The 16985-nt window shown below is 50.4% G+C and overlaps 1 protein-coding gene across 2 annotated transcripts in view; it reads left to right on the top strand.

Annotated features, from left to right (window-relative positions):
- STK24 (serine/threonine kinase 24) overlaps nucleotides 1-16985 on the top strand; it is a 102160-nt gene that overhangs the window by 75291 nt on the left and 9884 nt on the right. For both annotated transcript variants that reach the window (XM_059995751.1, XM_059995752.1), the window contains exons 3-6: nucleotides 1282-1338; nucleotides 7489-7597; nucleotides 7894-8051; nucleotides 15122-15307. In XM_059995751.1, coding sequence (XP_059851734.1) covers nucleotides 1282-1338; nucleotides 7489-7597; nucleotides 7894-8051; nucleotides 15122-15307 — 510 coding nt within the window. The remainder of the gene's footprint in view (nucleotides 1-1281; nucleotides 1339-7488; nucleotides 7598-7893; nucleotides 8052-15121; nucleotides 15308-16985) is intronic.

Raw genomic sequence — 16985 nt, 5'->3', positions numbered from 1 at the left:
TGCCACAGGCCGCCTTTCCTGGGCTTGAGCGTGCCAGGCGCTGCTCCCAGCCACTTAGCTTGCTGTTGGTGGGAAACACAGACAAGCAAATCTACGTGAAGATCAGAGGTGCTAAAGTGGAGGGGGGGAGGGGAGCTGGTGAGGGTTTTCCTGATTGAGGAAACTGCGCCTCAGTCCAGAAGAGCAAAACTTTCAGCATTGCTAGAGCCAGGGAGCAGCGAGGATGGGGCCTGGCGAGGGCCCTGCTTGCTCTGAAGAGCTCGGGCTCAGCTCCATCCTGAAGGTACCAAAGAGCCTAGGAAGGGTTTTGTTTGCTTTTCTTCTTTTTGATGCGCTTGAAAGCAACCGAGAGTGTCGCGTTAGCAGGGAAGCAGCCTGGCGCTTGCACACCTGCTCCGAGGCTGTGGACCGGGCACCGCAGGCCGTGGCAGGTCACCGCGCCCCCCCAGCCTTCAAGCTTGCCTGCTGTGGCGCGGGCACTCACTCGGCCAGGCGCCCAGTCAGAGGCTTCAGAGGAAGTGTGCTCCTGACCCCGCACCGGTGTGCCCTCATCCCCCGGGAGGGCTGGGTGGGTGTTTGCTAGCCTGTTGGCTTTCAAGGGAGTAGCACTTTGGGATTTGTGTCTGAAAAGAACCCTGGAAGCCATGGGCGCTGTGGGGCTTCAGGAGAGACGGACGGAAGAGACGCAAGACACGGAGGCTGGTGAGGGGGCTGGAGGACTGGGGCAAGGCTCGGGCCTCTCTGCTCTCCTGGATATCCCGGAGCGGGGGGACGGCGGCCTTCAGGGTGGCCGCCCAGCTCCGGAGCAAGGCAGTGGGTGACAGGCCGCACCAGCCATGCCACCTGCCCTCTGCGCATCTCAGAGCTGCAGGCGTGGGGGGAGTGGGGGGGGGGAGGTGGCCCAGGGCTGTGCTCCGGTCGCCTCCTGTCTGATGCTCAGGGCGGGATGGGTGTGCATGGTACTGGCCTTGGGGACTGGTTCCCAAACCCTTCTGTGCCAGAGGATCAGCCACTGAGGTGGTGTGAAAACAGGCGCGCCCCTCGGAGCCCTGGTGCGGTAGCTGTGGAGCGCACTGCCGGGGGGGTCTGGTGCGGGGCCCCTCCGGCACAGTGCAGGCTTCCCACCCAGTTCTCACTCGGATGCACTTTTCTCGCTGTTGTGTATTTATAAAATTTTCTAGTTCCAAAATGACAGAGCAAAATACCCTTAGATTATTTAAAACAATCTTTTCTGCTTTTATTAAAAGAAATAATTTGCCTCTCTTTTTGTTTTTTCTGTAGGACACTAAATTATGGATAATAATGGAATATCTTGGTGGAGGCTCCGCGCTGGACCTGGTAAGTATCACGCTGGATGTTTAATACGCATCAGAGGTCTTCTCAGTCAGTCTTGCTTGTAAAGATAATTCTGTTTACATTTCTGTTTCCCTTTTAAGTTGCATGAAAAAAGGACCAAACTATTCCTTATAGTAGGGATTTCTGCTTCTGATACGTTACTGTAAATTATAGATCTTTTTCTTTTCTAACATCTTTATTGGAGTCGAATTGCTTTACAGTGGTGTGTTAGTTTCTGCTGTAAAACAAAGTGAATCAGCTATATGTATACATATATCCCCATATCTCCTCCCTCTTGCGTCTCCCTCCCACCGTCCCTATCCCACCCCTCCAGGCGGTCACAAAGCGCCGAGCTGATCTCCCTGTGCTATGCGGCTGCTTCCCACTAGCTATCTGTTTTACATTTGGTAGTGTGTATATGTCCATGCCACTCTCTCACTTCGTCCCAGCTTACGTCTGCATATAGATCTGCTTTTGAAGACAGCTTTGCTATTTCATGGGAAACCAGTGAATTCATTCCAAGCAGCCATGAAGGATGTCGCCTGCTGTGTCTGACTTAATAACAGTTTCTTATTTTCTAAAACTGGTTTTAACTTTTGTGGAGCTGGTACCCCATCATTGTTTCATGTTTCGGATGGTAACGTCGCTTCTAAAATATGCGTGGAACATCTTCATTTATGATTAATCAGAACTAGAATTTTTAAAAATTAAAATTTCATTTCAGAGGTAGGAGACGGGCACAGTATCACAAATGGGAGCTGCCGCTGGGCCAAGCAGGAACGCATGTTTCTGTTTACCGGATGCACACGCAGAGAGGCCTTGCTGCGCTCCCAGTGTGGCTGTGGTGGAGCTGGACCCCTGCCAGTGGCGGTGTCTCCTACCTGGTCTGGACCTAGGTGTCCAGCCCACACACATGGTAGAGGCAGCTCCGGTGTAGGATGACCTCAAAGTCACAGTCTGTAACTCCCCTCTTGTGATAAAACATGGTTACATGTTGGCCTCTGATGAGGTGCTCAGAAATAACCAGTAAATCGTGGGCATTACTTAAGTCGTCCTTGAGACACAATATGTGCAAAACAAATTAAAAAAATCTCACACGGTTGTTTAGCCCCTGACATTTCATCCCCACGTGGTTATGCGGTGAAATCAACGGATCAGCGCTCTTTCCCTGCCCGTCCTGTAAAAGCTGGGCTTTTGGGTGAGTGGTGATTTCCAAGTCAGGCCTGATCTATCATTTTAGTGTTAGAGCGTGGGTTCTGCTTGCTAGACGGTTGTCAGGGTGGTAGGTCTGCAGTTTTCACTGGTCTCACAGCTGAAGGAAGCTAGCGTTTTTTGGTGGTTACAGTTGACACAGATTTTTATTCACTAAGAAAAGAAATACCCTTTGGTTAAAAGGAGTTTACTTTCTCACAGTAATAGTAACAATTAGTATTTTGGGGGGGAAGGTAGAACCTCTAGAACTGTATGTATCTCTGAAAGGCTTATGTACCCAATTTAAAAAAAAAAAAATCACATAATGTTATAAACCGTAAAAGCAGTTGGTCAAAAGGAAAGTTCAGGGGAAAAATTTAATATGGTATAAACAGTGGTATTAAGATGGAGAAAGCAGCAAAGCAGCTGGACAAATTTTATGACTTCCTTTGCTGCTTTTCTGTAAATATACATATGACACAAAGAGCTTTTCTTTTCTTTTTTTTTTTTTTACTCCTTTGGGAAATACTACAGAAATGTAGAAAATTGCCTCATTTTGTATAATTCGATTTACTATTATCTTAAGTGAATTTCATTTGTGGCATGTATAAAATGATTTGTGGGGACTCTTTTCCAACATTGAGTCTTTCAGAACAGCAATTCTAGTCTCTAAATGCTTTAGTTTATTCATTCTTAATGCCACAATAATTTATTTAGTGGTAACTTTCTTTGGAGCTTTGAAGTCTGTGAAATTTTAGACATTACAGTTGGAAGGAAGTGTCGAATTCTCCACTTATTAACTAAAATCCCATATGGTGCGAGTCCCGGCAAACTGCCGTCCATCTTCCACATTAGGGGCTCTGGTGACAAGAACCAGGCATCCCTTTTTGAATGTGCCCAAATCGTCTCATTTTACTCGAAGAAACAGAAATACTCAGAAGTTAGGTGTGCCAGCTAGCAGATAGAGCTGGACATTGGACCTTGTTGTAACCAGCTGCAAAGCCCTGACCCCGCGCTCTCCTTTCCCTCCCTCTGACTTTGTCGTATCTTTCTTCATCTCTTATTCCTTTTCTGTTGGCCTGACCCCAGTCCTCAAAGAAGATGCACTTTAATAATAGGATACAAGAGTTTTGTGAATGTTGAAGACTATTAAGATTATTTTGAGAGTGTCTATTAAATGTTTACACAAGATTCTAAAAACCAGAGTATTGTTGCATATGAAGATTTGTTACCAGGTAGCTGAATATATGGATTTGGGGCATTTCTTAGAAAAATCCCACCTTGCTTTTGTTCTTGTTTTGCGGTACACAGGCCTCTCACTGTCGTGGCCTCTCTCGTTGCGGAGCACAGGCTCCGGATGCGCAGGCTCAGCGGCCATGGCTCACGGTCCCAGCCGCTCTGCGGCATGTGGGATCTTCCCGGACCGGGGCACGAACCTGCGTCCCCTGCATCGGCAGGCGGACTCTCAACCACTGCGCCACCAGGGAAGCCCCCACCTTGCTTTTGTTTAATATCTCTCTGTTAGGAGGCACGGTGCCGATATGTTTGTATGTCTCTGGAGCAGCCCCTGTACATGAAGCCTGTGGAGGGAAGGATGACGGTGTCCTGTTCAAGGGCAGGGCTCTGCCGTTTCCCAGAGCACGAAGATCTCGCCGGCTCTCTCCTCACTCTAGATTCATCCTTTCTCTTCGTGCACTGGGGCTGCTGTAATGAAATACTGTAGACTTGGTGGCTTTTTTCACTCTACATTTTAGTTTTCATGCCTTTTTACTTAGGTTGTGAGACATTAGTTTAATTCCCCGCATTGAGTCTTAATAACACCTTAGCCTGGGCGGGAAGATGGTGCCTTCCTTCACCTAGGATTGCCTTGTGAGCATGTGTGATAATTTTTTTTGGCTTTCTTTTCATTCTGGAATTGAGCTTCCAAGTAGAGGCAGACAGTTGATTATATCGCATGTGGGAAAGTGCTACAAGGAAAATAAAGCAGCATGAGGTGAATTGGGAGAAGGGGAATGAGGATAGCAACAGAGGGCCTGAGACCGAAAGATTTTTCACTGACTACAAGATGAGTCAGTATTATAGGAGAATCTAAGGGGCAACCGTGGAATCTTAATTAAGAAGGAACTAGGCTACATAAATTGGTCACTCAGTCAGGCAGAGATATTTGACAAACTTAAAAATGAATATGCCACATGAATTTTAGAAAATGAGATGACATGTTCATTTATGTTCAGGCCAAGCTGCTGTTGTGGTGGCCTCCAAACAGTGTCTCACACGAGATGGAACTTCCTCTCCCACACGTGGGCTCAGTGGTCTCCGGGCTCTGCAGGGGCGGGTGGCTTCCCGTGGTCTTGAGTCCTTGTCTTCTCTGGCTGCCGGCGTTTCAAAGCCAAGACCGGGAAGGGGCACTTCTGCAAGTATTCCTTTGGCGAGAACTCAGTCATGTGGCCAGACTTGCTGCTGCAGAGGCCGGCAGATACGGTCTCTAGTTGGGTGGCCGTGTGCAGGCCGAGAGTCTGTTACAGAGGAAGAGGGGAAAACAGGTTTGGGAGGGGGAATTAGAGGTCACCCAGAGAAGAGGAGCCGTCTACATCTTTTTTTTCCTCTGAGTCTTTCTTTTATAGAGATTATTTGAAGATTCCACAGTCTTCTTAATGAAGAGACTGCTTGGGAATGTTAGTGGTGGAGCATGTGAGTACCCACCAGCCAGGAGCTCTGTGCTCTAGGGAACAACTGAATACCCTTTACAGTGGATTTTGACACCTTGAAGGATCTCCCTGCTCTGTAAATAGAGTCTCTCTCTTCCTGCCCCCGCCTATGAATCATTGGTGGGTGGTGTTCAGGCCAGATTTAAAAGGGCATAACCATATATATGTATCAGTCGGAGAGCCTGCTCTCAAATGGTCCAGCAGAAGATGTTTCAGTTCGTGTTCCTCAGTCTTCTCTCTCCTTGGTGATGACTCCAGGCTGCTCCGCCGTTTCTTTCCAGACACTTGATCACAGGAGGGCGGAGGTGGGTAAGTCCAAGTCCAGCCAGACGTTCCTGGCTGTCTGCCTGGGTGAAAAGCTGCTGCAGGAGGGGATGGAAGCCCCGCTCTGGGAGAGCATTTTGAACGGTGGGGTTAGCCTTCTGCGGTCTGTACCCGGGGCATAAGAGCAAATTCGCCAGCGTCTCTGCCTCCTTCCTCTTCTTCCCCAGGCTGTGAGAAAAGTGCATTTTCCTCATTTTGAGTATTAAAATTCCCCCACTCTGTGAACTCAGAAGTAGATGTGGAGCCGGCAGACAAGGCAGGGTTTCCGGATCGTGTGCTTAGGAACAGTCGTTTCGATGTGTTTCTTGAGAACAAGACTCTGGGTCAGACAACTTGGGGAGGAATTAGGTTCCGCGGAACAGAGTGTGCAGTGGGCCGCCCTGGTCTGCGGCCGTCGCGGGCGGGATCCTAGTTAGGACTTGGAGGACTTCCTGGGGGACTAGTTACCTGTCAGTGTGACTTCTCTGCGTCTGTAGCACACCGTGAAACAAAAAGCAAGGAGCCTCCCTTCCACCCGGGTTCTGAGTGTGAGAAAGTGGCTTGAGCACGGGGGCGCCACTGCCAGACGGGCCAGAGTCCCAGAGAGGTGGCCCCGACTTCGAGAAACACCCCCTTCCTCCCGGGCTTCGTGGATTTTCATGGGTCAGGCTGGGCCTGTGACCAGCTCGCTGGATGGACCAGAAAGCGGGGCAGCTGCAATCGCGCTGTTATGAAGTGAGAAGGGGGTTCTCTGTGCCCCGACCTGGGCCCAGAAACGATCAGCTGTTCCACCACCACCATCCCACTGAAGGCCCTGAGACAGCAGGACTTGTCTGTCCGAGAAAATGGACGTGTCCGTCGGAACGCTACCTCAGAAGGCGTGTCTTGGTTTCCATTCCCTTTGGTTTAAAGCAAATCTGTCTCTTTCACACCTACTCGGTGAGCATCATGGAATTGTGTCGTCCCGTTGACTTACGTGTGTGAATTTGGGTTATGGTGGAATTCACTGTCAAGTCTGAAAACGTAATACCGAACATCATCATTCAGATGAAAAGTTAAATTGTTAGAATTCTGCCCCTTTCTCTGACGCTTCCACTGTTTGTTCTTTGGGTGGAGTGTTAGGTGGTTTTGCTGAGGTAGTTATGCGATTGGTGGTGGTTGAGTTCCCTGCTGTACAGGTGATGGTAGGCTTACTGTCCAGTTTGAACTGAGCTCTAGAACTTGTCTGAGTTTCTTTCTTTTAGTGGGGATGTGCGTACCTGACTTGTCTGCCTTACATCTTTGTATAACTAACAGCAGTGAGGAGTCAGTGTCAATTCCTTCGAGTTTCCTTGAAATATTTATCCTCAGGCAATTATTATGTCATTTGGGGTAATATACTAACTAATGTTTTTATTACATAACATACGTGTGTATATATATTATATCACATAAAAAAATTCAGTCATGAGGGATTGAGCTCTTTTCCGCTCTCTTCCCCCAAGTTTTACAATCCAGATGTAAGAACTTCCGGTGCTGGGGTGGCCTCAGAAAGCAGCCAGCCCCCGGGCCTTCTCTTCTTGACCCCTTGTGTTGCGATAACCGTCACCTCTGCTAGGACAGAGCCAGGCTGCTCTGCCCCCTCCCTGGCAAGCACTGCGAGGCGCTGGGCTTTTGCTTTCTGGACTGTCATCCGTCCCAGCTCAGCCGGCAGGCGTGGCAGGCTGACCGTGGCCTTTCTCACTGGCCCGGCTTCGATTCTTAGCCAGCTTTGCTTCATCCAGCAAAGTCACGTTCCCCGGTTCTCTGTGGAGTTTTTTAAAAGGGGCTTGTAATTAGGTTTTAATTCTGTTTGGGAGTGAAGAAGATTTCAGGTTTGATTATTCTGGTCCATTTAACATTGGCTGTTCTGTCATCTCACACTTATTCATCTAATCATTTAAGTAACTTTAATCTTGTTTTTTCTTGTTAGTTAGAACCTGGCCCTTTAGATGAAACCCAGATTGCTACTATATTAAGAGAAATACTGAAAGGACTTGATTATTTGCATTCGGAGAAGAAAATTCATAGAGATATTAAAGGTGAGAAAACCTCTTGTTTATATTCCTTTGAAATACCCAAGGTGAGGAAGGAGTGTTAGCTGTAGAGTTTGAACCGTGCTTCTCTTCTCAAGGGACGTTGTCCTGTGGGTATGCCTTCGACGTGCCTGGGTAGGTGGGCCGGGCCACGAGGGGGTCTCACCAGAAGCACAGCCCTGGTCCCTGTTCTTGTCGGGCACGTGATGGTGCTGGGGCACGCGTGTGCCTGGTCCCAGATGGTAGCGGGCGGAACTCTCCAGCAGATGACGGCAGGAGACGTCTTTGGTTCTGTTTTACAGCTGCCAACGTCCTGCTCTCTGAACACGGAGAGGTGAAGCTGGCGGACTTTGGAGTGGCGGGCCAGCTGACAGACACCCAGATAAAGAGAAACACCTTCGTGGGCACCCCTTTCTGGATGGCGCCTGAAGTCATCAAGCAGTCGGCCTACGACTCAAAGGTGAGGGCGGCGCCTTGGCTGGCGGGCCAGAGGAGCCTGAGGAGTGGGGGAGGGCAGAGGGCCTTGGACAGAACTCTGAACCCTATTGAAGGGGCAAGGGCAGAAAGGATCCCACAGGAGAAACGGAGGGTGCACAGAACTGGAAGGCCAGCACCTGGGCAGAAGAGTGCTCTCCGGGCTGCTGCACACCCTCCTGTCCTCGCCTTTAGATGCCCCCCTGCTGGGATCGTGTCCTCAGACGCTCCTTAGCAACAAGAGGCAAAATCGTGATTCCCTTTTCCAGCCTCTTTTACCCGTCATATGATGCACTCTCCCAGTTTTTCCTGTCTTCTTTCTTCCCCGTTGCCCTTCAGCTTTCTAAAACTGTTTAATATAGACTCAAAAAGCCCAGAACCCCCGCCTCCTAGACCTCATTTCACTCTCGCGTCCCACACCGGCTCTGTCTCGGTCGCCTGAATGCAGTGAGATGTCCACGTGGGCCACAGAGAATAGGCTTCTCTAAACCGGTATTTCTAGGCAAACAAATATTTAACTCAGATACACTGACATGCCAAACACCATTTCTTCTCTTTAAGTGGAACTCTTCTTAGTACCTGGCAGATCCCCACCTTGTGAAGCATTGCACACGGAGCGTAAGGGTGGCTTTTCCTGGGGACCTAAGCTCGGTGTGGTGAGCTGTTGCGTTGGTGCTGGAAGTTGCTGGGGTGCGTGTCCATTGCGGCAGAGGTGGACCCGGCCCTCTCACTGTTGAGTTGTAATGGTGGCCGTGACTCCCATAGGCGTCCTCGTGGCCTTGGTAGCCAATGGCCAGTAGGTGACGATTAGGTTTTCAGCCCTCAAGGTAGCAGAGCTGTCTAGTCTCTGGTGTGTCTGTTGCCTGTGGGCGCCTTGGCCCTGGGGTGGGTTTTCCGCCATAGCTACTTCTGATGTCAGCAGCAGCTTTTGCTGTTGTCCCTTTTCCTGGGGTCGTATCGTTGGAAGACTCAACAGGAACTTAGGTGTTCAGTTCCTTCTCTTTTTTTTAAGCTGAGGCCCATTTATCAAAGTTCTCAGGTCTAGATTTTGGCAGGGCTGGGGCCAGAATCCAAGTCTCTTAACTCATCTGATTACACCCCGCTGATTCTTCTCTTCTTTTCCTTTCTGGTCAGTGAGCTGGTCAACCGTGGCCCCCGTGACTCAGGATTCAGATCTTGCCTTTTCAGTGTTGCTCACCACGGCTCACCTGACGCTTCTTCAAGAATTGTCCGGGCTGCCTGAGACCTTCCTCCCCCGCCTTTCTTCCTGGGCAGGGCCTCTCTGGGTGTTTGCTGAAGGTGGCCTCGGCACCGTAGCGATCCCACGGCATCGTGAAGCTTTGTCACCTTTTCCCTGGAGCTGTCGAGATCAGAATGCTCCTGTGTGATCAGTAGATGCTGCGGTGTTTTTTAGGCAGATGAAAAGACACTGTCGCAGACTTACAGGGAATGCACGCTTGGCTGGGGAGCTTAAGAAAGCGCGTCAGGTTTCGTGCAAACCCTTATCTCCCTTACCCTTTCCTCTGGCTTATGGCAAAAGCCAGTCCTTCCGTTTGCTTGGATCAGACCCAACAGCTCTTAGCTGGAACTCATTGTGAAGATGTCTGTGAAATTCTCTTCCCAGGTTTGTTGACGCAGGAGGTGTGGGAAGTGCAGATAAGGCTCAGGACCTGAGTCCTGAGGTCTGTCAGGAAAGGCTGCCAGAGGCTGGGGCCTGAGGGTGGGGGCATGTGCCCCTGGGCTGGCCGCTCTTGTCTGGAGCCAGTGCCTGACGAAAGACCTGTTTCCAGTGATTGCCCCCGTCTGAGGCTCGTCTGGCGGGGCGGTTACGCTCTTTGACGGGCACGTCTGCTCTGCCGGTACACACACTCGGCCTCTTTCCAGTCCCCCCGTCTGTCCTTGCGTGTCTGTCTGGCCAGTGTCCCCACTAGTCTCCGCGTGACAGCTCGAGAGCTTGCAGCCCCGGGGGCCCTGGGGAAGCAGGGTGCTCTCGGCAGTTCCATGTTGGGGCACACGTGCTGATTCTCAAAGGCAGGTGGGGTTGGGGTGAGGATGGACTGTGCCTGCCTCACCAGCATCCTCGCGTCCCTGAACTGAAGGGGGTGCTGGCCTTAAGTCTCGTGTGTGCGTCTAGAGCCCTGCTTGACACAGTCGTCTCTGGGACCCGTGCATTTGGCCCCTTGTCGTTTGCCAGGGCTGAAGATGCCGACCTCAGCTCTTGAGCTGAGCACAGCATGTCTAAGTCGTGTTGGCCCATATGCCTTAAGAGGCATATTATTTTTAAGGGGACTTGGGGTGGCTTAGTGTAAGGAGTCCCCAGACTGTGGAGATGGGGCCACAGGAGTGAGCTCTGCTCTGCCCCCCGGGAAGCCTGTGGGATCAACGATGGAGCCGGGGTCTTCGGCGAAGAACCTCCATCTTTTTCCCCTTCCTTTGTAAGGATATTAGGATGGTGTGTTAGTGGATGGATTGGAGACTTGGGTGAGAGCCTTGTCCCCTTCTCTGTACTCATCCCTTCTGTCCTTGCCGTAGCTGAGCCCAGCGCTGTGCTGAAGATTTACGTCTTCAGTGAGTGAGTGCGACACTGCATGTCGGGCGCTCTGACAGGGAACGGGGTGCAGGGGTGCTGAGAGGAGGTCGGAGTGATCTGGGGAGGGCTTCACAGACGCAGGCTTTTCAGCCCTTCCGAGACGAGGGAAGGACATTCAGACCAAGCCCACTGGGGGAGAGGAGAGCCATTGGCGCTGGAATTGTAGGTTGAGGAGAAGAACGTGGTAGACTTCCTGTTAACTAAACGACTCCCGTAGAGGCTGAGGGGCCAGTGTCAGTATTCTCCTGTAAATAACTTTCCCTTTTTTTGGTCTCAAAAGGAGCACATAGTCTTTAATCTGGAAAGTACCGGAAAAAATGAGATGAAAAGAAAAGCATCTGTAGGCCTAGTACCCAAGCACAAGCTAAGTTATTTTGGTGTCCAGTCATGTCTGAAATAACTGTTTGCAGTCTAACCATGGTGAAAGATGGAAACAGTGGTGTGTTGATGGAAAAAAAAAAAGATGAGTGGAAACACAGTGGGATTGGCCGTCAGTTGGAATCTGAAAGGCTAGCCTGTCCACTGGCACGTGACTGGCCCTCCTTTCCCGATGCCAGCCCATGGACTCCCCTGGTCCGTCTTCAGGACCAGGAATTACCCACCTCCTGGCTAATGCGCCCTGGAGGTGGGGGAAGGATGTGAGTGGGAAAAGCATCCAGCTTGGGGACTCATGACAGGTTTTATCCTAGCATGAAGTGATGGTTGGGCCGTGTATTGCTATGGAGTTGCTCATAAATGGTTTTATACCTCTAGATGCCACTTACTAATGTGTTCCTAAATATTGCCTCTAATTAAGCAAATAGTTTCTATTAAATCCATGAGGTATGTTTTTGACTAGTTGTAACTGTTACTTGGGGTTCTCCATGTTTTTTTCCCTCTTCCTCTTGTGGTTCTTTTTTCTTTTTTTTTTTGGCCACGCTGCGCAGCATGCAGGATCTTAGTTCCCCAACCAGGGATTGAACCCATGCCCCCTGCAGTGGAAGCGCAGAGTCCCAACCACTGGGCTGCCAGGGACGTCCCCCTCTTGCAGTTCTTTGTACAATATCTGGTATACATACATTTTTTATGCCACTTACATTGTATTTTGACTGCAGAGATGTAGGCAGCATACTTTCACTTAACTTGGTGCTGCAAGGATTTGGAGAGTTGTATCCTGGTAGCACCCCACTCGCATCCCCTCACCCCTGTTGCTCATCGGTAGCAGATAATTCTGTGTTGTCCCTTTTAGGGGAATTCTATCCAGAACTAACCACATACGGAGAAAAAAAATCTGTTCACAGAGAAATATCTGCAGTTCAGGGCACCTGCCTTTGTAACTTTGGACTGAGGCTCATAGTGAAAACCTCTGTTTGTTTTCTCTTAGTAGCTAAATTTCCTATCTTTCCCACATGGTGGTAAAACAGTTCTCTTCTTACACCTCAATTGCTTTGGAAAATGACTGACCTTTCCCACATAACTTTTATTTTAAAATCCAGACACATGTTCTAAATCTGATGCCATATCTCGTAGATGCAGCGATAGCATATCGTGAGTACAATTGAGTCTGTGTGTCAGCATCGTTGTTGAGTACTTGATACTTCAGGAAGTTAATGTGCCGTAGCCACGCAGTCATTCTGAGCTTTAGCATAAGTAATGCTGCTGTTGAATATTTTGGGCAGCCTTTACCGTTTTCTAAATATAAAATTTATTTAGGGTAGATTCCTAGAAGCAGAATGAATTGCTTTCAACGAGGGTGGATATTTTTATGGGTTTTGCTACATGATGCCGAATCGCTTGCCGTTTATTCCAGTGCCAGTCGAGGTTTCCAAATTCATCAGCAGGATGTGAGACGTCTGCAGAGGGAGGCTGCAGGCAGGAAGGCCTCTCGGGAGCCCCCCACAGAAGTCCCAGGGACGGAGGACAGCCCTGCACTAAGCCAGGGGCAGGAAGGGGACCCAGGGCACCGGGAGGTCGAGAGCGGCACGCCTGGCACCTGGCTGATTTAGGAGGATCCAAAGAGAAGTCCAGGGGGGCGGGCCGGGCCGAGGCTCGGGCTCCTGGCCTGGCTGCCTGGGGGAGTGACACACGTCTTGTCTTGATGTGGCTCTACTGGTGACCCTCCCAGGGGAAGAAGGTGAGAGCAGTGCCTGTGCCTCTTCTCTGAAGACCTGGGAGGCGCGTTATGGGTGGGGCTGGGAAGGCTGTTATACATCGGTCGACTTCAGTTGGTCTGTATTGTCAGACAGGAAGCAGGTGCAGGTCCTTGAATTCTTGCTGCCTGTCAGTTGTCCGGCCCGGAGCCTGATAGCAAGCCCTCAGGTCTCTGAAGGAAATGAGCACAGGCTCGTTTCCCGTGATAGGCTGCTAGCGGACACCATCATCGGCTGGGCTTTCCAGAAACAGAGTGTATTGAAGTGATTACGGGACGCTGGGGGGTCTGGAGGTGCATCCCTCAGGGATCATCTCTATCTACATGGCCGTAAGCCAGGTTGTTGTCGAGTGGCAGGCTTAGCAAACAGTAGCCGTTGAATGAAATCCAAGAGAGGCAGGCAGCTGCGGAGTTGCACAGACTTGAGAAAGGAATCGCGACCGTATAGGAGTCGTGTACTCGTCATTTTTGCCTCTGTTCTTGCAACTCGCCCTTTCTCCTTGTACCTGTGCCCTTCCTCCTGTCCTCCTGCGGCTGCCACGGTTACAGATGCTCACTGCACCCAGCTTCCTCCTCCTGGGGGTCGGACCCTGGAACACATCACACCTCTGCTGATTTTTAAAGTAGAGCACGTGTAAAATAAAGCAGAGGAAAGGAAGGCAGGAACATTACTCCTGATACTGGATCTTCCAGATTCATCCCTTTAGTACAAACTGAGTGCAAAGAGTTTACAAGGCTTGCCGTCTGTGATTCCCGCCTTCACTGGAACAGAAGGAAGTAGAAGGTGTGCTGGGCATCGTCCCCACCCACCGCTGCCCAGGGGAGATTGTTGCTAGGACTTCTCGTACGTCCTAGGATTGTGGGAATGTGGCAGGTGAGCCCTCTCTAGGTTGTTAAAGGTTGGGAACGTCTGGGTCCTGGGGCGACCTGCTCAGCGTTCCAGCCTTTCCGTTTCCCTGCCGTGGAGTTGGGAGTGAGGGATGTGTTAGGTTCTGACGTAATTGCCTGGAAGTAGGATGGCTTTGCGGTGCTGTGACAGGAGCAGGGAGGTCGTGTAGGCCGAGTGCAGGAGGCCGTGCCCCTCGCCCCGTTCTTGGCCTGCCTGTGGGGTCCCGCTTCACTTTCGGCTTCTGTCTTCTTTGCTGTGGCTTGGTTTTGGCTTGTGAGAAAGCCTGCGAACCAGAGCGCTTCTCATTCCCAGCACACGGTCAGGGAACCCATTCATCTCTGCACTGAGCAGGTGTGGCCACAGCCTGGGCCGGGCAGGAGGGTTGGGCAGCTGGACAGCGGCTGCCCCGCTCGGCGCCTCATTCTTGCCGACAATGAACACGACCGAGGCTCTAGGTGTAACTGACCTGTCACTCAGCCGGAAGTGAGGAACCGGAAGAATGCATGCATGGCAGCAGGAAGGAGCCAGAGGAATCTGGAATTTGGGGCCTCTTTCTCCCTTAGGTCAGTGGCACTGGGGAGACTGGGAGTGGACAGTTCTAGATTAGAAGAGCCTTAGCTGACCTACCAGTCAGAGCAACATATGGGCCTTGCTTGGATCCTGATTCAGATAGACCAGACCATGAGAAGACTTGTTTTGAACAGTTGAGAAAATTTAATTAGTACATGATATTGGGTAAGTATTGTTAATTTTAGGTGTTGCTAAAAGCCCCTACGTTGGCAAACTGAAGTACTCGTTGGCAAACTGAAAAAAGTCATGACACCTGTGATTTACTTTAAGCTGTAATGTGGCGGATTGCTCACTCTTAAACCCTGTGATGGGCACGTGGGGATGCCTCAGGTTGATGTTCTCTGCTTCTGTGGGTGTGTGGGCATCCTCGCTAAGTCCTGGGTGCCACGTGAAGCATCTTGCACGACCACCCTTAGCGTTCGTCCCAGTTTACAGAGGAGGGAGCTGGGCGCCACAGGTTGGGTGTTCTGTCTCAGGTCTCAGGACCAGCTGGAGAGCTGGCCTTGAACCCCGTCCAAGGCCCGGCTTCTGAGCATCGCTGGACAGGGTGGTTCGCAAACATGCTTTGGCCCCCAGACACGCCCTCCCCGCCCACCTCGGGTTCCCTGTTCCCTTGACTCAGGGACCTAAATGAGCGTGGGATGTCTCCCACCAGCAGCAAAGGCAAGAGGAGAAATCGTTAAGAGCCGTCTTCCATGTCGAGGCAGAAGATGTTCTGTGCGTTAGCTTTTCTCCTGGGTGTTGCCTATTTTGAAATGATACCAAAGGCATATCTTTTCTTATTTTGAGTCAAGAATGAGTATCCTTTTCAAAACCTTAGAAGCACGTTGAGATGCTTTTCCTCTGAAGTGCGTCTCTTTGAATGCTTTGCTGTTGCAGGCAGACATCTGGTCCCTGGGCATAACGGCGATCGAGCTTGCCAAGGGGGAGCCTCCGCATTCCGAGCTGCATCCCATGAAGGTTTTATTCCTCATTCCAAAGAACAACCCCCCGACGCTGGAAGGAAACTACAGCAAACCCCTCAAGGAGTTTGTGGAGGCCTGTTTGAATAAGGAGCCGAGCTTTGTGAGTATTTTGAGATCAGAACGGGCGTCTCCTCCTCTGGGGCCTGATTGGTCAGGATACATCTTACTTGGCATTTTTCTTTAATCACTATTATCAGCTGTCTTCGTGATTTCATTTATTTTTCTTTTTCTAAATGGGTGTGATTAATTGCTTTGAATTGCAAATTTGTTTTTTATTGTTTTATCTTTTAAGGATGAAAAATCTACTTATTTTCTTTCAGATTTTCTAGTATCTCATACCTCATTGAACTTGAAGACTGTTCTCCTTAATATTATATGTGGAATCATACATTTTTAATATTTATAGTGGAGGGTCAGGCTATTTAGCCGTTTTAGTAACCGCAAAGTCTGGCCTGAAAAACAGTGGCTAATTAGGTATTTAAAGTAAATGTTTTCAGTTTCTTCTGGGCATGTGTCAGGAAGGAAAAGAGGAATGAGATAGAAATGTACGCCCACCTTGCTTTCCCCTTTTCCTTCTTACTGTCTTTGCTGTTGAGTTGACTTTGGGAGAGCCATGTGGCAGTGATGGCAGCATGGCTTTAGCCTAGTTTTCTCTCTGAATTAGGGCTTTTTAGAAAAAGTTGTCTGGGCTTCCCTGGTGGCGCAGTGGTTGAGAGTCCGCCTGCCGATGCAGGGGACACGGGTTCGTACCCTGGTCCGGGAAGATCCCACATGCCGCAGAGCGGCTGGGCCCGTGAGCCATGGCCGCTGAGCCTGCGCATCCGGAGCCTGTGCTCCGCAACAGTGAGAGGCCCGCGTACCGCAAAAAAAAAAAAAAAAAAAAAAAAAAAAGTTGTCTGTGTATCTGGGGTTGCATGGAGCACCACACGTCCTTGTTTTGTTTCTGAGTTTTCCAGCAGGGTTAGCCGAAGGTCAGGCTGAAACTTCTGAACCCACCCGCCCCCCGCCTTCTTACGAACCCTTATCTAAAAATATGTGGTTAGTTTTACGAGAGCACCATGCTTTTCTAATGTGATACCAGTTTTGGTAATGGAATTCAATGAGGAATGCAGCGTTTTCTAAGAACCTCCAGGGGGTGCAGAGTACACCACTTATCCTGCCGGGCGGGCTGCTGTCCTTTGTGTCCATGGGGCTCGGGATGTTGTTATCAGGAGTCTGTTCCGAGCCCCGAGAAGACACACCCACGTGCCTGCACATCTTCCCATTACAAGCGTGTTTGTTGGCTTGCTGGCCCAGTGCACACATCTCCACCCTGACCTCTAGCCCAGACGCCCTGAGGAGAGGATGCGATGCTTGGAATTAGACACGTGGACGGGGACTGAGAAATGCCTGAAGTGACCCAGGTTTTGCGCAGGCTTACGTTTGAGAAGCGAGCCTGGCTCTTGTTTAGGGAGCTTTAGTAATTCAGAGCAAGTGGGGACACGGTCTGACTCGCGTGATTTGTGTGTTCCCGCTGGCCGCTCCTGTTTGGGCTGCGTGGTTTTCTTGGGAAGCGTACTCCCTCTCAAGGGCAAAGCGAGTGGCCGAGTTCACTGGCCGTGCTGAGCCCAGAGCCTGGATGAAGTCCTCACCCCGATCACAAGGGAAAAGGCAGACCTGGGAGACCAGTATTTCTGAATTGGGAAGGCTGATGACTAAGAGAACGTGGGTACCCTTTCAGCGTCCAAGGAACGGGTATCTCCTGGCTTTCTTCCAGTTGGATTTAAATTAACATTTAT

Source organism: Delphinus delphis, chromosome 18, assembly GCF_949987515.2.
Source record: "Delphinus delphis chromosome 18, mDelDel1.2, whole genome shotgun sequence".
Classification (NCBI taxonomy): Eukaryota; Metazoa; Chordata; class Mammalia; order Artiodactyla; family Delphinidae; genus Delphinus; species Delphinus delphis.
This window is presented reverse-complemented; position numbering and strand designations above follow the sequence as displayed.